The sequence below is a fragment of the Strix aluco genome, chromosome 5, assembly GCF_031877795.1.
Source record: "Strix aluco isolate bStrAlu1 chromosome 5, bStrAlu1.hap1, whole genome shotgun sequence".
Taxonomy (NCBI): Eukaryota; Metazoa; Chordata; class Aves; order Strigiformes; family Strigidae; genus Strix; species Strix aluco.
Window position 1 is genome coordinate 34221436 of NC_133935.1, and position 16392 is coordinate 34237827.

The window sequence follows — 16392 nt, forward strand, 5'->3', positions numbered from 1 at the left end:
TAGCTAATAATTTTGTCTCCTTAAAACAAATTTAACCTCTAAACATTGAGGATTCAGCTAGGTCTGTCTGGGGCTTATAGCCAACTAAAGGTATTATTTGAGATATCTACTGCTCTGGCAGCTTAACATAAATTCTCTTTATTAAAAAATCTAAAAACCCACAAGCCTGAATATATTCACCTAGAAATTGATAGAGTTAGAGGACTCACTCTTAAAAATCACCAAGACACCCATCACAAGCTCTTCAACAGGGGCAATGAAGTTTTCTCAATCTTTTTCATGTTATATCATACTTACAACATTTTTTTTTTTTTTTTAACAGGATGAAGACACCTACATAAATAGCTAACTACTAGTATTAGGTCTTGTGCTCAAATTCAGCGTTCCAGACCAAACTTTGCATTTTTGAAATATTTATTCCCTCTCTAAAGCAGCAGCTCATTTGGGAGAGACTCACTGCCAACACAACTGATCCCACTGGTCTTAAAACTAATTTGTCTACAAGATTCCAAGAGATTTTGCAGTCTGTTTCAAATGAGAATAAAGATTTGTTTCATTGCATTTGGTAAGGGTTATTAGTACATTTGTCTGTCAGCGTAGTGAATGAAGCTAAAGGAATACTTCCACCAAAACAGAAAAAGAATTCTTTAAGCTGGGAATGTTAAAGTTCTTTTTTTTAAAAAATATCTGCACCTTAAAAGCTTTAATAGAATTTGAAAACAGATTTTCCACAAGTCAAGCTCTTAGAATTAAAATCGTTTAACAATTTTTTACTGAAGGTAGCCTGTCCAAGATGCATCCAGTGGGTATCTGAGGCTTGATACAAAGTAAACCTTTCAATAAGAGTTTATAAAATAAATAGTTTTATAATTATTAGTATTACTTCAAGACTTAAGTTTCTGATAGCTACCAACAAAGGTTGAAAGGGATGTCTAGGAACTTAAAAAGAATATAGCAGAACATGAGTTTAAAAAAAAGAGTACATACTATTTATACTGTAGCAACTGCTTTTCTTTGCTGAAGTTCAGAGTGCCTCTATCTTCCCCCAAGGCCAAAGAACATCCCCCCCCTTTCCATCTACATGCTAGTTTTAGACAAATCACAAGGAAACCAGTATTTTGATACACTGAACATTTATTGTCTTTCTCAAGACAAAATGAAGTTTCCCCAGCTGATGAAAAGCCATCAAGATGACCGTAAAGGGGATAGGGTGCAAAATTCCAGTGTACAGTATACGCAACAAATTACCTCCCTGACTATCCTGAAAGATGATTGATCAATCTCACTGCAACTAAAAAACAGGATTATAAAATATTTACAGAAAAGAGCAGTACAGAAAATAAAAACTGGACAACCATATGCGTATGCAATGCTGCTAACACTTTTCTGGCTCCTTAAAAACCCGTTCTACTACCCTCACCAGAGCATTCAGGATGTGCAAGGATTCAGGCAGAGCAGAGTCACCCCCCAGTCCCATGCCCCCCTCCCCAGAGTACCATTATCTCCCTCCAAGGAAGGGGGAGGACTCAAGCAAAGCAGCATCACCTTCTTTACTGTAATTTCCTTCCACCGAGTGGACATGCTAGCTCTGAAAGGAGGACTCCAGCCACACTTCATCTGCAGCAGTCTCTATTCAGAGCATACTGGCAAGTTAACCTGTGGATAGGGAACGATTCCCTGTCATGCGAGCCCTTTCATTGCTTGCAGGAGGACCTTTCCTTCTCCTCCCTCTGCAGTGGTCTGATCTGTGTTCAGAGGGGCAGGAAAGCTGACTACGACTATGACAGGTCACAGGAGACCTTCCATTTCCTTCATGAAGGCTTCATACACATCATCCTTTGTCTGTACAGAGATAGGGGCAGATGATCCAGCCTTAGGGGCAGCTTTGGTTAATGGGAGAGCAGGCTCATCATCCTGTTTTCTCTGGGAGGCAGCTGAAGCCCCTTTATTCTCCCGGCGCACTCGCAAGGCAGTGGGCACAAAGCGAGTGATCTCTGCCTTGGGGTTAGTGATCTGTGGCTTGGCACTGATAGTGGCCGTAGCTTTCTTCTCAATGGTGGCCGCACTGGTGTCATCTGCCTTGGGGCGCTGAATCAAGCTGGGTGGGGCACTCAGTACCCCAGGATTTGGAATGGGAGCTGGTGGGAAGAGCCCAGGTGGGGCAGGTCCTAACGGAGGCACCAGAGGTGGCCGTAACATGCCTGGGCGAGGAGGAGGGATACCTGTAAGAAGAAAAGAAGCATGAGCTGACTCCACACCTGGGAGTCTTAAAAAAAGTTTTCAACCCTGCACCAAATGCTGGGCTGAAAATGCCACTACTCCTCAGATTCTGAAAGCTACAGGAACCTGTGTCTTGCTCCCTTTCAAAGTTTAAATTTATAATCTGAAAATAAAGTTTCTTGATGATTCATCTCACTGGAATTTCAGAGTCATCAGAAATGTCTGATCAGGCAGAAAAAAATAAATACCCCTATCTCCAACTCATCAAGTGGAGCACCGCTACAGCACCCGGGGGTTAATGAGAAACAGTCCAGCAGAAGTTTAAACTCTGAAATTCCCATTTTGAGGACAGGTTTCTTGCTACCAAACTACACACAGCAGCATGGAATTACTTGTTATTACACAGAAAAATATAATAGCACATAGCACAATGCAGCCACACAGACAGGAACAAAACCAAACTGGTAACCAGTTACTGGCTTGGTCACCACAGCAAAAATTGGGATAATAAAGCAAGAAGAGACCTGGTGCTGAAGCAAACAGACCACTTTACCTGGTGGGGCAGGAGGGGGCAGACGAGGAGGGGGACCACGTGGAGGAGGACCTGGGGGCAGACCTGGTGGGGGGCCTGGGGGAGGGCCAGGTGGTCGCCCAGGTGGAGGGCCTGGTGGTAGAAGTCGAGGTAAAGGCCCACGCAATCCTGGTAAGCCAGGAGGTCTCAGGAACGGAGGAGCTCCTAAAAGCATGCACACAAGAGAGAAACTTAGTTCACGGTCTAAAAAAAAAAAAAAAAAAAACAACCATCCCATCAGCCAATAATAAAGATCTTCAATAGAAACTTGGAAGCTATTCTAATACTAGCCATCTGCCAGACCTCAAGAGACAGCAGTTGTAGAGTTGAGTAAAGTTTCTTCATAATAGTCAAGTACAAGTATCTTCTCCCACTTGGAAAAAGGGGTCCTCCTCATGTAATGAAGCAATAGCTGAGAACAGCTACTGAGCTGAGGTTGTCAGAATTTGAACAGCTAAAAGTGAAAGAACTTTTCACTCTGGCATTTGATTGTCATTCTGGCCTGAAAAGAAGTAGTTTTGCTCTATTGAAAATAACTGGTTTGAGATTCCCCCTCTAGGAAGTATCAGAAACATAACAGCAAGGAAGACAATGGAAAGAGAACTTTGTTTAAAACACTGGAGAGTTATTTGGCACCAGGCCTTGTTCTTCATACTCCCAACACTGGTTCCACTGCTGCCTGTCAGTGTTAGGGCTAACAAACAAGCCCATCAGGCTGACTACAGCCACAGGAGCTGGATGCCTCAAAAGCACAGTACAGTAATAGACTGACTACAGAAGAAATCACACAGGTCTCAGCAATTACCACACTGGGCTCCTGTACCCCAACTGCCACGCAATCTGCAGCTTCAAAACTCCCAAACTGATACACTGTCTATAGTACTGAGAGCCTGCATCCTTCAAACCAGAGTAAATCAAGTATTCACCTGGTGGAGGGCCAGGAGGAAGGCCAGTGGGTGGTCCCGGAGGCCTCAGTGGAGGGGCCGGCGGTGGTCCTAGTGGAGGCGGCCCAGGCATGGGAGGTGCCTGTATCTGAGCTGGAGGAACTGGCTGTGGAGGCGGTTGCTGCTGTTGTGTCTGGGAAGTTGCAGTAGATGACCCAGTCTCTGCAAGAGCTTCCTCACTGAGTTGTTGTTGCTGTTGTTGCTGTGATGTCTCTTCAGACTCAGAGTCCTCTTCCTCCTCCTCCTCCTCTTCTGAATATTCCTCCACTTCTCTCCCTTCTTCTGGAATTTCCTGACCTGGAAATGGAGACATACTTATAAAAATCAGTCCACAGGTAATCTCTTTGTGAACATCAAAAAAACCTGAGCACACAAAATAAAAGAAGAAAGATAAACCTTACTTCAAAAGAAAGAAAAGCTGACCACATTTTGTTATACAGAAAAAGAAAAAAAAAAAAAATCACAGTTATGGCTAGAGCTTTGCCACCAAGAGCTATGTGTTCCTGTGGGAGTTGAAACTTCTACTACCAACACAAACTGCAGATATTTGATCTATGGTTTGTGCGAGTTTGTGGGGACGGGGGCGGGAAGGGGACAACACCTCAAAATAAACATAATTCCCATGTCCAAGAAACTCCAGTGCCTTTGAAAGACACTGGGGTGTCTTTCTAAAACAAAAGAAAAAGAAATCAGCACTCTATTGGTTAACTTATTTTTACAAAAGGCTATTTTTAGGGAGTGCAAATCCTTACAGGACACAGGCTGAGCCCATAAACACAATATCACCCTTTCTTTCACTAAGAGGTTCATACTCTGTTTGAGCAATTGTTTAAGAGTGAAGCAAGACAAAATTTAGAAGAAAAAAACCTCAGTACATCAAAAAAACCCATAAGTTGCTACCATAACTTCAACTCTGCTATGCAAAACACACACTGCTACTAGACTAAAAATGATTTAAAAAATGCCAATACCTAACCACAGCTTAGTCTTTTAGCAGATCTTACATTATGACAGTAAAATATTTACTGTATAAAATAAAAACCTGTACAAACAAAGGAAGCTTACCAGAGAAACTTTAACTGGAAGCCCAACGGCATATGTCCACTTAATATATCCATCTCACTCACCTGCCATTCGTAACATCATGGCCTGGAGTGGAGTCAGTTCTTTCATGTTTTTTTTCTTTTTTCGTGATTTCCCAGGCATGTCTGCAAACCGTACGCTATGACCTGGGGAAAGCAGAGTATGGGCAAGGGTGGCAGGAAGTAGGAAGAAAATAACAGAAGTCAGATAGATTTAAGTCTTCTAGCTGATATGGATAATGTATCATTCTAACATAATGATGCTCATTACATAAGGATGAACACTGGCGTTACTGATTATTTGAAGTTTTGCTAACATAGTATTCTTTATCTATTGGTCTCCCCCAAGTAATGAAGAAAAAAAATATTATCCAGAAGCATTAGTAGTATGAAATTTAGTTGTCTTAGTTGTTCAAGTCACTAAAGAGTGAGTATATTTTACACTGAGGCTTAATTTTTGTAGGGTGCCCTGTCAATTCAATGCTTCAGGTGAAAAATGGTTTGCAACCTTACTAAGTTACATCAACTGTTAAGAAAACAGGTCCATCTGAAAGATAGTTTCCTTCTGATCTATTTACCAATAAAAATTCTTCAGCTGGAATTTAGCTGAATTAGAACAGTTAGCTGGATAGACAAACTACTTTCCCCACCAGGCAGGAAAAGAGACACAAACTCTGCTAAGTAGTGTTCCTCTTTTGAAAAATCAAACCCCAATCTGTAACTTCCCATCATACCTGATTTCTTTTCTTCACCACCTTCCCTCTCCTTGTCATTATCACGATGCAGGAAGTCCTCGCCTTCGCTGTCTGCATCTGACCTATCACTGTCACTATCATCGCTACTCTCATCATGCTTGTCTTGATCCATATCCTCAGGATAACCTTCATCTTCGCTAGTACTGGACATATCGTCATCATGCCCTCGCTGTCCTGCAGGAAGCAAAGTATTAGGAAATGCATAAACTCCAAATACACTGGAGTGAAAGACAGAATATTTTGTATGTCTACAGTTAGAAAAAACCCCCTAGCAACAGCACGGACATACTGTCAACTCTTTACTGTTTAGCACATTCTTAAAAAATATTTTGGAGAGTCTATTTGTAAGATTTCCTATTAACCAGCTAGTTAATTTGCACAGCAAACCAGTGAAGGCAACTCCTACCTACAACTCATTAGTTCATTTCTATACAGCACTCACCCACCATTGAAATGCTCCATGCTTTCTGGTATGCAAAAAGCTGATCTACCCATTCACAACAGTTTCTAGGGAAGATATAGTAACTGTGTTAAAGGAGGACCTACAGTCTCCTACCAAAACCATATCCAGGCTTGGTTTGGATTTTTTGGGGTTGCATGTGTTTTGGGGTTTTTTGGATAGTTTTTGTTACTTTGCTTTTAGTTTTTGTTTGGTTTTTTTTTTTGAGAAGGGAAGAATTCTCAGAGAAAGTTGGGAGTTTTTTGGGGGGGTTTTTTGTTGTTTTTTTTTTTTTTTTTTTTTTTTTAAAGGGATAATATGAACAATGTTTCAGCCTTCTAAGGCTCCATGGGAAAATATCCCATCGGGCAACATAACAAAAAAACAGGTATCTGAAAGTTATAAGTTTCAGCATTTAAAAATATAGCTGACAACAAAATTGCAGGTATTTTGAAATATACTAGAATCATCTCAGAGGTACAATCACTTAACAAGAGTCCCTCAAGTAGTATTAGCATCCATATTATCAGAGAATACCTTGTCTAGGGCACACTATGCTCATGACAGTACTATCCATAGCAAAACAGAGAGGTCAAGGAAAACCCCAGACAGTAATAGGAAAGTCCTTACCTGCTTCAGAACTGTAAGAAATCTCCTCTTCTCGCCTTCGAGGAGCCATCTCCAAGGTGAAACCCACTTTACGGCCATACATCTGTAGGACCTGAGGTGGGGGTGGCCCTGGAGGAGGTCCAGGAGGCTTCCTGCCTGGAGGTAAACGGGGAACACCAAGCCCAGGAGGAGGCAGTACAGAAATGGACCGAACTGGTGGTCTGGAAATAAGAAAGGAAACAAGAAACACAAAACAACACAAATGAACAAAGACATACATGAGCTTAACAGAATTCTTTAGCCTTCTCTCATCACTGCTCACACAGAAGCTTTCTAAAGAGAAACATGAACATTCATAAAGTACAGATTTGTCCCAAGGAGTTTACAACATCATACAGAGGCATGATTGCTGAAGATCAGACAAAAGCAAGCTTCTCAAAAGGCAACTGAAGACTGAAAAACAAACAAGTATTGAATCCCATCACAGGTGCAGAATGAAGTAACCACAGTTGGTGAAAATGGAAGACTACTCAAAGAAATAGAAAGAACCAGTACTAGAATGAGAAACCTGATAAACAAGTAAACTAGGAGGTTAAACTGAATACACTAGCAAGACAACAGAACACATACATGACAATTTAAGGGACATTTACATTCGAAGTTGCAGGGCTTTAAGTTTTACTGATATGCAGAAAGACAAATGCTAAAAGACATATATTACTCATAAACAAATTTAAACAAAAACCTGTAATAGTAGGAAAAGATTAAGAAGGGCTTTGGTTAAAAAAAGTACAATTCAGTCACACAGAACTCCTGATTTCTCCTAGTCTGTATTATCTCTGCTTCTACCCCTAGCTCCTCCCCAGTAATAAAAGTGCTCCTTTTCTTTACTTCCTCCCCAAGTTTTTTTTTCCTCCCCTCTTACCCATAGGCTGATGTCTTCTTGAGGATAGAAGGGGGTTGGGCCCCTGGAAGAGGAATGTCCTGTATGAGGATGTTGGAGGGAGCATGTGGCATATCAGGTAAGGGGATACTTTCCACTTCAACATGCTGAGCATTCTGGGGGGGGGGGGGAGGGGAAAAAGAAAAGAAAAGGAAAAAAAAAAAAGTTATTCCCACAGAGCTACTGTACAACCTCATTACCTTCCAGCGTACAGAACACACAGGACCTGCCATCGCTTGCCAAAGGTGTCTGTTCTGAAGGCACATTATCTTGCAGCAGTCCATGAAAGACATTTGGGAAAAAGTCAAGAGGAAAAGCTTTCAACACAAAACGAAGCACATACAGTGCACCCATGAAAGGTTTTAGTATTTCAGTCAAAACCCAGTCAGGTTTTCATCTCTCTTTAGACCTTCAGTCCCCAAAGCAGTGAGGCTGCAGACGAGTATGCCTGTATTTTTTAAGTATCCAGAAGGCACAAATCACAGGCTGCTGCATATTCCAAAGGAAAAAAAAAAAAAATCCTACAGGTACTTGCACTTGGGCAACATTATGTTCTCCAATATGGTAGGGAAGAATGTCAAATAAAGCTCTTTAAAGAAATGCCAAAGGATTCTCATTATTTCCAGCAACAGATTTAGTAGAAATTCACAGAAATACCAACTGCACACTCACAGGCTCACTCTCTTTAACACAGAAAACAAATTCTGGTATTGTTGATTTGCAACATAAATTTCCCTTTCCCCTGTAATTTCTTGTTGAATGAAATCAGTGTATCAGAGACAAATACAAACTTGATAATCCCCATGCTACCCTCACTTAAATGCTGTAACTGAAGATACTACCCAAATTAATACAAGTACTTAATATGGGCCAAAAAACATATATACTGGTCTTATAAAAAGTTCCCTTACTTCATAATTGTCAAACCTAATAAGTGGACAAAGAGTATACAATACCACAGTTACAAGCCCGAAATATAGTAAGCATTACCTTGACAGCATCAAAATACTGGCTAAGTTGTGATCTCTTCTGCTCATACTCTACTTCCAACTTGCGCAGTTCTTTATAGATGTCAGGATTCTCCTTCTCGTAGAGCCGCAAGATGCGCTCAAAAGTCTCACGGAGTTTTTTGCGTTTATCCTTTAGCACTTTCTCATTAAGTTGTGGCTGCTGTACTGGGTTAAACTCTAATCCAAGACAGCAAAAAACAACCCAAAAATTCTTAAGTTACTCTGCTCCACAACTGTGAGAAATGAAACAACTTCAAAGCAAACAACTTCCAATCCCTGTTTTCAGGAAGTCTTCAGCGCTACAACAATCCCCTCCCTCAACTCTAAGTCACTATCACGGACACTAGTTTTTTATAATAGCCATCTTCCTGAAAAAAAAGTCATCTTTAATAGCACCACATCAAATCATAATCAATTCCTGATTATTCACAGAATCTCCCCTTCTAACATGAAAGAAAAAAACGTTACTCTATTTTAGTCCCTCAGTTGTCCCTTAAAACTATGTATGCATCTACACAAACCTCAAAAGCTACACAAAAGCCTCAAGTTGCGCCAGGGAAGGTTTAGACTACATATTAGGAAGCATTTCTTTCCAGAACGGATTGTTAGGTGTTGGAATGGGCTGCCCAGGGAGGTGGTGGAGTCCCCATCCCTGGAGGTGTTTAAGAGTCAGGCTGACATAGCGCTGAGAGATATGGTGTAGTTGGGAACTGTCACTGTTAGGTTAATGGTTGGACTGGATGATCTTCAAGGTCCTTTCCAACCTAGATGATTCTGTGAAACCACTACTTAAGTCCAACACTTGGTACCTCTCACTCACCCATCTCATCCAATTTTTCCATGTCCCGGATAATTTGCTTTGGATCTTTCATCTTTAGTACAGCTGCTCGTACCATCATTCGTTGCTTTTTGTTCTAAGATCGGACATCAAGGAGATCAGAAAAATATCACAGGAGAAAGAGACAGAACCTTTGTACCAAATACTCCCCTCTCAATACTCCCAGTCTGCAGAAAAAAATGCACCTCAAAATGCCCTGTAAATGTTAACCATTAGCAGCAAAGGTAATTAAAACTTATGGGAATTTTAATTCCTCTATCTTGCTATTTACAAATGCTTCTATAATTCATTCACTCCAACAAAGACACGTACAATCAACAAAATAAACCAACTGCCACAAGGTATACAGTAAAACATGCTAAAAAGTATGAGAGTTTCAGGTAGTTTATTTGTCATTTGGTTTGGGATTTTGTTTTGGTGGGTTTTTTTTTATTCCCAAGTACTCACAAAAATGTTTCAAAAAGCTGTAGTCATCACAAGTTAAAAAATAGTAGATAATGAGATATGACTGGTCAAAACAAGATTTCTGTCTATGTTTTCTTAAGCTACTTGTTTGGACAGTATTTTCCAAAGTGAATCTTAGGATATCAACCAAAACATCTGTAGTCTGTTCATCAGCCGTGGCCCATTACATTCACAAACATGATACATAGTACAGGGAATGCCAAATAAAAATTCCTGATCTGCTTATTTACCTTCTTTAGTTCCCTTTTCCGCGCTTCCTTCCCTAGAGAGGAGGGGAAAAGAGAAAATAACAACTTGAAAGAGACAATCAAGTCCATGAAGAACCTCTCCTTCATCAAGACTGTTTCTCAACAGTTCACTCATTTTACAAAGACTGTAACTGTTAACTCATCTTCTCAGTGAAATCGAAATAAGCATGGAATAGATTTCAATTTCATGTGTGTTATACAGTCTTCCTATATCCAGAAGCAGGGGTGTTTCTATACAAAAAAAGAACAATAGGGAGCAAGAGTCATAGTGATGTGTGCAATCATGATGGGATTGCTGCCCAGAAGCTGAAACAGAGTCAATGACAGACAACACACTTTGAAAATATGTAGGCTTTGAGTATGCATCCGAAATAAAGCATATTCACTATGGAATTACGGATTTTCTTTATCTGCTTAGCATTGATAACATTTGGCCAAAAGGAAAAAAAACACAGACAACTCCCTCATCTAATCAGAGCATCTGCAAAATTTGACATGTTCCTCAAATTCAGATTAACCATGTCCCAGAAAGCAGCTTGCAGTTTAGCCAACAGCTAAGTACAAAGACCTTTGAACACTGATAACTACAGTAAAAACTTATGAGGTAAATACTCAGAGAAGCAACAGCATGCAAGCAAGCAGCCTTCTCAGGAAGTTTTTACACCAGCCAAAACTGAGACGGTATTTTTCAAGTTAAGGAAACTCAGTTCTGATTCACAAGTGAGAATCTTATCCTCATGGAAAGCTTTTTATCTGCTTCCCTAGGACTGGACTGCCCCCCCCACCCCCACCCCATTCCCATCTGCTTAGCTTTTGTGGATACTTACGGGCCTGATCCGTGGGGTTCATAAACTTCCCACTCTTGGTGGATGATGTAGATCTCCGCCCCATTTTGAGTGTTTTCCTTCCGCCTCAAAAAAAACAAATTAAAAAGAGGGAGAGACCTAGAAAAGACAACATTGTTTCAGATCCTATGCACCAGCAGCTTGAGTATGCTTATTCCTCCTCTCTAGATCACCAGAGTTGCTCCCTCAAAAACCTCAAATACTTGTGAGGTCTTCAAACCCTACTACAAGCTCACACATTCACATCAAAATCACCCTACTCTACCTAAATACTACTATTTAAGTACCTACTTACTACTACTTTACTAAGTATCTACTTCAAACTAATCAACTAGTTCCTTATTCACTCTAAGACTCAAAGAAGCTTCTTGCTTACACTACAGAGGGATACAGGTATGGAGAAATACGGATTCTGTCTTCCTAAGAGCATATCAGAGTCCTTCTAGCTTTTCATTTACTCTCATGAGAGCTCTTCAATCTTTATCTTTCCATTCCTCTCATTTTTAAATGTTTCCCACAAATTTCCTCCTTTCCTCAGGATTTTAAGCTGCCCTTAATTTCTCTCCCTAGCACCACTGTATCCATCAGCAAGTGTTCTGCACACACATCCATCTCTTCTCTTCCCCATAGACCACTGCTATACCACTGCCCTTACACTCTCTATCTCCATCAGTATTATTTCAAGCTGTATTATGACAACCAAAGAAGAAAAGGTTACTCTGGAAAGAATTATTGCTTGTCTTTAGACATTTATACAACTTACAGATGACTACAGAAGCATCCAAACTAGTCAGGGATGTTGCCTCTCTCACAGTTCTAATCTCCCCCCACCTCCAGCCTTACTTCCCTGCCAAAATACCACTGGGAAAAAAACAAAACGAAAGAAAAAGACACAACAGATTCCACCCCAAAGTCTGAAACAACCTCTTAAGTTTGTGAGTTGATGGGACACAACTTCCTAGTCACCATACTGCATCCACACAGATTGCGACCAAAGTGAAAGTATTCACAAGTTCGGTCTGAAGTTCTCTGCAGCCTCACTGCAGTCACCATGTGCATCCTTCTTTCCTGATTACAAATGTCACTTTTAAACCACTAGATGACATGCCTCCCCTTACAGCCTAAAAAGAAATTTAAGCACAGTGCTTCGTTCAGTGCTTCAAGGTCTCACAGAGGAGTTCCTAGCAATCTCCAAGCACTGAGCACATTCAATACACTGACTAGTAAAAATCTTGAGCTCTGCTCATGACTTATACTACCAGGTTATGCTCACAGGTGGCCTGCTGTTCGCAAGAGCACCCCATGATTTGTGATCACCAATAACATACTTTCTATTTATAAGATTACACGAATTTTTTTGCAAGACACTACCATTTCTTTAGGTAGGACGCTCAACAAACAGAATAGGAGTTACATTTGCACCCCGTATTCTCCACATTTCTAACATTTAAAGGGTAAAGAGAAAGATAATAAACTTATGGAACCTCGATCCCAAATCCTTTAGGACACAAACCAAAGAGTTTTAACGCAACAAGTTAACAGCCGAAAGAAAAAAACAACAAAAAAACCCAAAAACAACAAAACAACAAAACAAAAAAAAAACCCAACCACTAAATTTATGATTTTTTGGCCCCTGGGGAACGAGGCAGAAAGCCTCCTATGAGGCACACGAAAGCCTCCCCTCCTCCCCCCCAAGCTGAGGAAGAGAAGGCGGTAGCGCAAACCGCCGTCTCCCTCCTCGCTTTCCTTCTCCTCCCAGCCCCGTCCCGTCCCGTCCCTCTCCTCTCACCCCTCCGCCCGGCCGGGGCGGGGCGGCCCGGCTCCCTCCCGCTGCAGCGGCCTCTATAACCCCCACGCTCCTTGCCGCCACGGCCCCACCGCCATCTTGAACCGGGACCGAGTGGCGCGCCGCCGTAAAGCGCGACTGCCGCGCCGCGCGGAGCCGCGCTCCGGAAGCGGGAGCTTTAGCGCGCCAACGCCAGCTCTATGGTTCCGCTGCTCTTTTCTCCCCCGCGCGGAGGCTCCTCTATGGTTGGGGCGGGGCTCGAGGCGCCGCGCGCCCCTCGGGGCATCACGTGAGCGGCGTGGGCCGTTGCGCGCGGCCGTTGCGTCCGGCCCCTCAGGCGGCGGGGCGGGAGCGGGGGCAGGCGGGGGCAGGCCAGTTCGGGTGGGGGGTGGGGAGGGGCCCGCTTTGGGGTGAGGGAGTGCTGCGCCACTGTGGCCGGTGCTGGAAATACGCTGGGACGGAAGAGGAGCGCTGTGAACGTGGTCACTGCGGCCACTCTTCCCCCACGCTTTCCTGGGAAGATCCTACACAATGCGCCCTCTGTCCTGAAACAAGGTGGAGCTGAGGGGCGTGTGAGAAGCCAATTGTCCGTGGGGAATAAAGTGCTGAGGGCGCAGGAGTTCCTCTTAGTCTCAGATGTGATACGCGTTTCTTGTTGGGTTTGCCCTGAAGGCAGCACCGTTCCCCTGCGAGGGGGGCTGGCATCCCTCTGTTAGGCTCCTGTGGCAGCTGCTGTTTCAGGGGTCTACGGGAGAAAACTGAGTGGGTGATGTTCATCGGGCAACTCAGGCTGTGCAAAGAGAACAGGGAAGCTAGTTTTGTCCCAGCAGGGACCACAGAAGTTACTCTGTTGTCTTTCCCTGCAGCCCCTCCTGTGGTAAACTGGTGATCAGCTTTGGAGAGGCTGGTAAACATTTGGTAAGAACTGTTCTGCCTCCGTGCCCAAAGTACGTCTCCCAACAAAAGTCCACAGACACATAAAGAACCAGGATAAAGATACCTGAAACGTCTCCTTGAACACCAGTCGCATCACTGTGAATAAGAAGGGGCAAACAATAAAGTATGGGTGCAGGCTTGAAGAATCAGTAAGCCAGGGGGAAGTGTAGGAAGGACATTTTTCTATGCACAGATGCTCCTGGGAGCAGAGGTGGTCGGATCTCTGAGTGGGATTTGTAGACCCCTTGCTCTGGGTGAACCTGCCATGCTGTTACAGTTGTTACTGTTACGTGCAATGTTGTTACAGTTCTTCAAATAATGGAGACCTAGTTGGCAAACTTGGAACTTTATGAAGGATCATTGCAGGGTGGGTAGAAGCAAGACTATACATTTAAACTGTGCATCGCATTAACACCAACATTAGTCGCAAACTGCACAAAATCCAGGTTAGCAGATGGGCAGCCGAGGAGCATCCTCAGAGCCAGAGCTCCTGAAGCCCTAGCTCTTGGGGGTCTTGCTAACCATGTACACAGCAGTCATCCTCACCTTGTGCTTCTTTGGCCTGTTCTTGTTCTTGTTACCAGGTTTGAAAGCAGGTTAGACTGGTTTTGGCTGGTTTACAGTTTCTTTTCTTCTTTGGGGCTGTTCTTATTTGGAACATGCATATTATACAGTTTTAATTCTTAATCCTTTGTCCAGAACAACAGACGGAGCAGAGGGAGAATGCTTGGGGGGGTGTGATGGGAACGCTGTGGCCACGCACATCCCTGTCATGTACCATGTCACTGGAGAAGGGGACAGCTGAGGCTTTGAAGACTGGCCACTCCTCACAGGGCTTGTGGTCTTCTGTCATGACAATACTGCGCTCAGTGGGAACAGTGGTACTGCCTCATCCCTAACTGCTTTCTCCCAGCAGTGTCTGCTGACTTGGAGCTGACTTGGAGGACAATAGTCTTCACATTTTTCACTTGGTACTTCTGTCACACTGAGAGGCAGCTCCAGGGAGTCTAGAGGAGTAGCATCAGCAGACTGGTTAACCCCAGAGTGCTTGTGACATCTTTGGAAGACCAAATATAAGACTGATCAGAGGGTTATTTCTTAATTTTTGGGACAGAGTTTCAGTTACCAAGCAGAAACAGAGCTAAGCTGTTTCCGCTCCACTGGGTGCTCTCCCTTGCCCCTAGCCGGTTAAATGCATGCCGCACTGAGTTCAAGTATATAACTGTGGGGAATGCAAGTAACTCCCATTTATTTTCTTATTGCTAGAGTTGAGGGAAAGAGTTTGAGAAGCTCCCAAGCTGATTGGCAGGTTTTTTACCCCAGAACCACCTTGTCAGGGCTCGATGTTGCCCTACCCCTCTATGAGGACACAGACGGCTCTCCTAGCTGTCTGGGGATGCTGGCCCAGCCTCTGTGAGCTCACAGCCTCCTACCTCCTAAGCAGAGGGACAGGCTGCCAGCTGCCAGCCTCCAACATCTTCAGCGTCTTCCAACATCTCATGGGCATGAGGACATCTGCTACACCTGCTTTTGCAGGCAAGCCAACTTTGCATTAAGCCCACCAGAAACATGGCTTCAGCAATCAAGGACAACAAGAAATGTTTCTATAAGTATGTGAGCCACAAAAGAAAGACAAGGGAGAGCCTCCATCCCCTGCTAGACGCAGGAGGAAACATGGTAACCAGTGATGAGAAAAAGGCTGAGGTCCTTAATGCCTTCTTTGCCTCCATCTTTAATAGCAAGACTAGTTGTATTGAGGGAATCCAGCTTCCTCAGCCAGAAGACAGAGACTGAGAGAACGACCCCCCCGCATTCCAGGAGAAGATAGTCAGTGACCTGCTGCATCACATAGACACACACAAGTCTATGGGACTGGATGGGATACACCCGAGGGTGCTGAAGGACCTGGCTTGGGTGCTCGCCAAGACGCTTTCCATCATTTACCAGCAGTCCTGGCTGACCGGGGAGGTCCCGACAGATTGTAAATTGGCCAATGTGACGCCCATCTATAAGAAGGGTCAGAAGGATGATCCGGGAAATTACAGGTCTGTCAGCTTGACTTCTGTGCCCGGGAAGCTGATGGAGCAGCTCATCCTGAGTACCATCATACAACATGTGCGGGACAACCAGATGATCAGGCCCAGTCAGCATGGGTTTATGAAAGGCAGGTCCTGCTTGACAAACCTGATCTCCTTCTATGACAAGGCGACCTGCTTATTGGATGAGGGAAAGGCTGTGGATGTTGTCTACCTTGACTTCAGTAAGGCCTTTGACACCGTTTCCCACAGCATTCTCCTGGTGAAACTGGCCGCTCGCTGCTTGGATGGGCACACGCTTTGCTGGGTAAAAAACTGGCTGGATGGCCGGGCCCAAAGAGTTGTGGTGAATGGAGTTAAATCCAGTTGGCAGCCGGTCACAAGTGGTGTCCCCCAGGGCTTGGTTTTGGGGCCACTCCTGTTTAACATCTTTATTGATGATCTAGACGAGGGGATCGAGTGCACCCTCAGTAAGTTTGCAGATGACACCAAGTTGGGTGGGAGTGTTGATCTGTTCGAGGGTAGGGAGGCTCTGCAGAGAGACCTGGACAGGCTGGAGCAATGGGCTAAGGCCAACTGCAGGAGTTTCAATAAGGCCAAATGCCCGGTGCTGCACTTCGGCCACAACAACCCCCAGCAGCGCTACAGGCTTGGGGAGGAGTGGC

At 43.7% G+C, this 16392-nt stretch overlaps 1 protein-coding gene across 1 annotated transcript; it reads right to left on the reverse strand.

The window, feature by feature from the left end:
- Positions 1-1116: 1116 nt before the first annotated feature.
- On the reverse strand, positions 1117-12926 carry WBP11 (WW domain binding protein 11). Its single transcript, XM_074826905.1, has 12 exons — positions 12759-12926; positions 10952-11068; positions 10107-10138; positions 9394-9487; positions 8554-8750; positions 7546-7679; positions 6642-6841; positions 5552-5746; positions 4863-4964; positions 3718-4032; positions 2774-2956; positions 1117-2222 (listed from the first exon to the last, which is right to left on the reverse strand). The coding sequence occupies exons 2-12, from the start codon at positions 11013-11015 to the stop codon at positions 1789-1791; spliced, it is 1950 nt and encodes a 649-aa protein (XP_074683006.1). The 5' UTR covers positions 11016-11068; positions 12759-12926; the 3' UTR covers positions 1117-1788.
- Between the last annotated feature and the right edge of the window lie 3466 nt (positions 12927-16392).

What these genes read in the sequence shown, in the direction of transcription:
- WBP11 (XM_074826905.1), bottom strand. Translation starts at nt 11,015, where the DNA reads ATGGGGCGGAGATCTACATCATCCACCAAGAGTGGGAAGTTTATGAAC. An exon ending in AGTATTTTGATGCTGTCAAG is followed by an intron (nt 7,680 to 8,553) that starts GTAATGCTTACT and finishes CCCCCCCCCCAG; the next exon opens with AATGCTCAGCATGTTGAAGT. An exon ending in AAGAAGACATCAGCCTATGG is followed by an intron (nt 6,842 to 7,545) that starts GTAAGAGGGGAG and finishes TCTTATTTCCAG; the next exon opens with ACCACCAGTTCGGTCCATTT.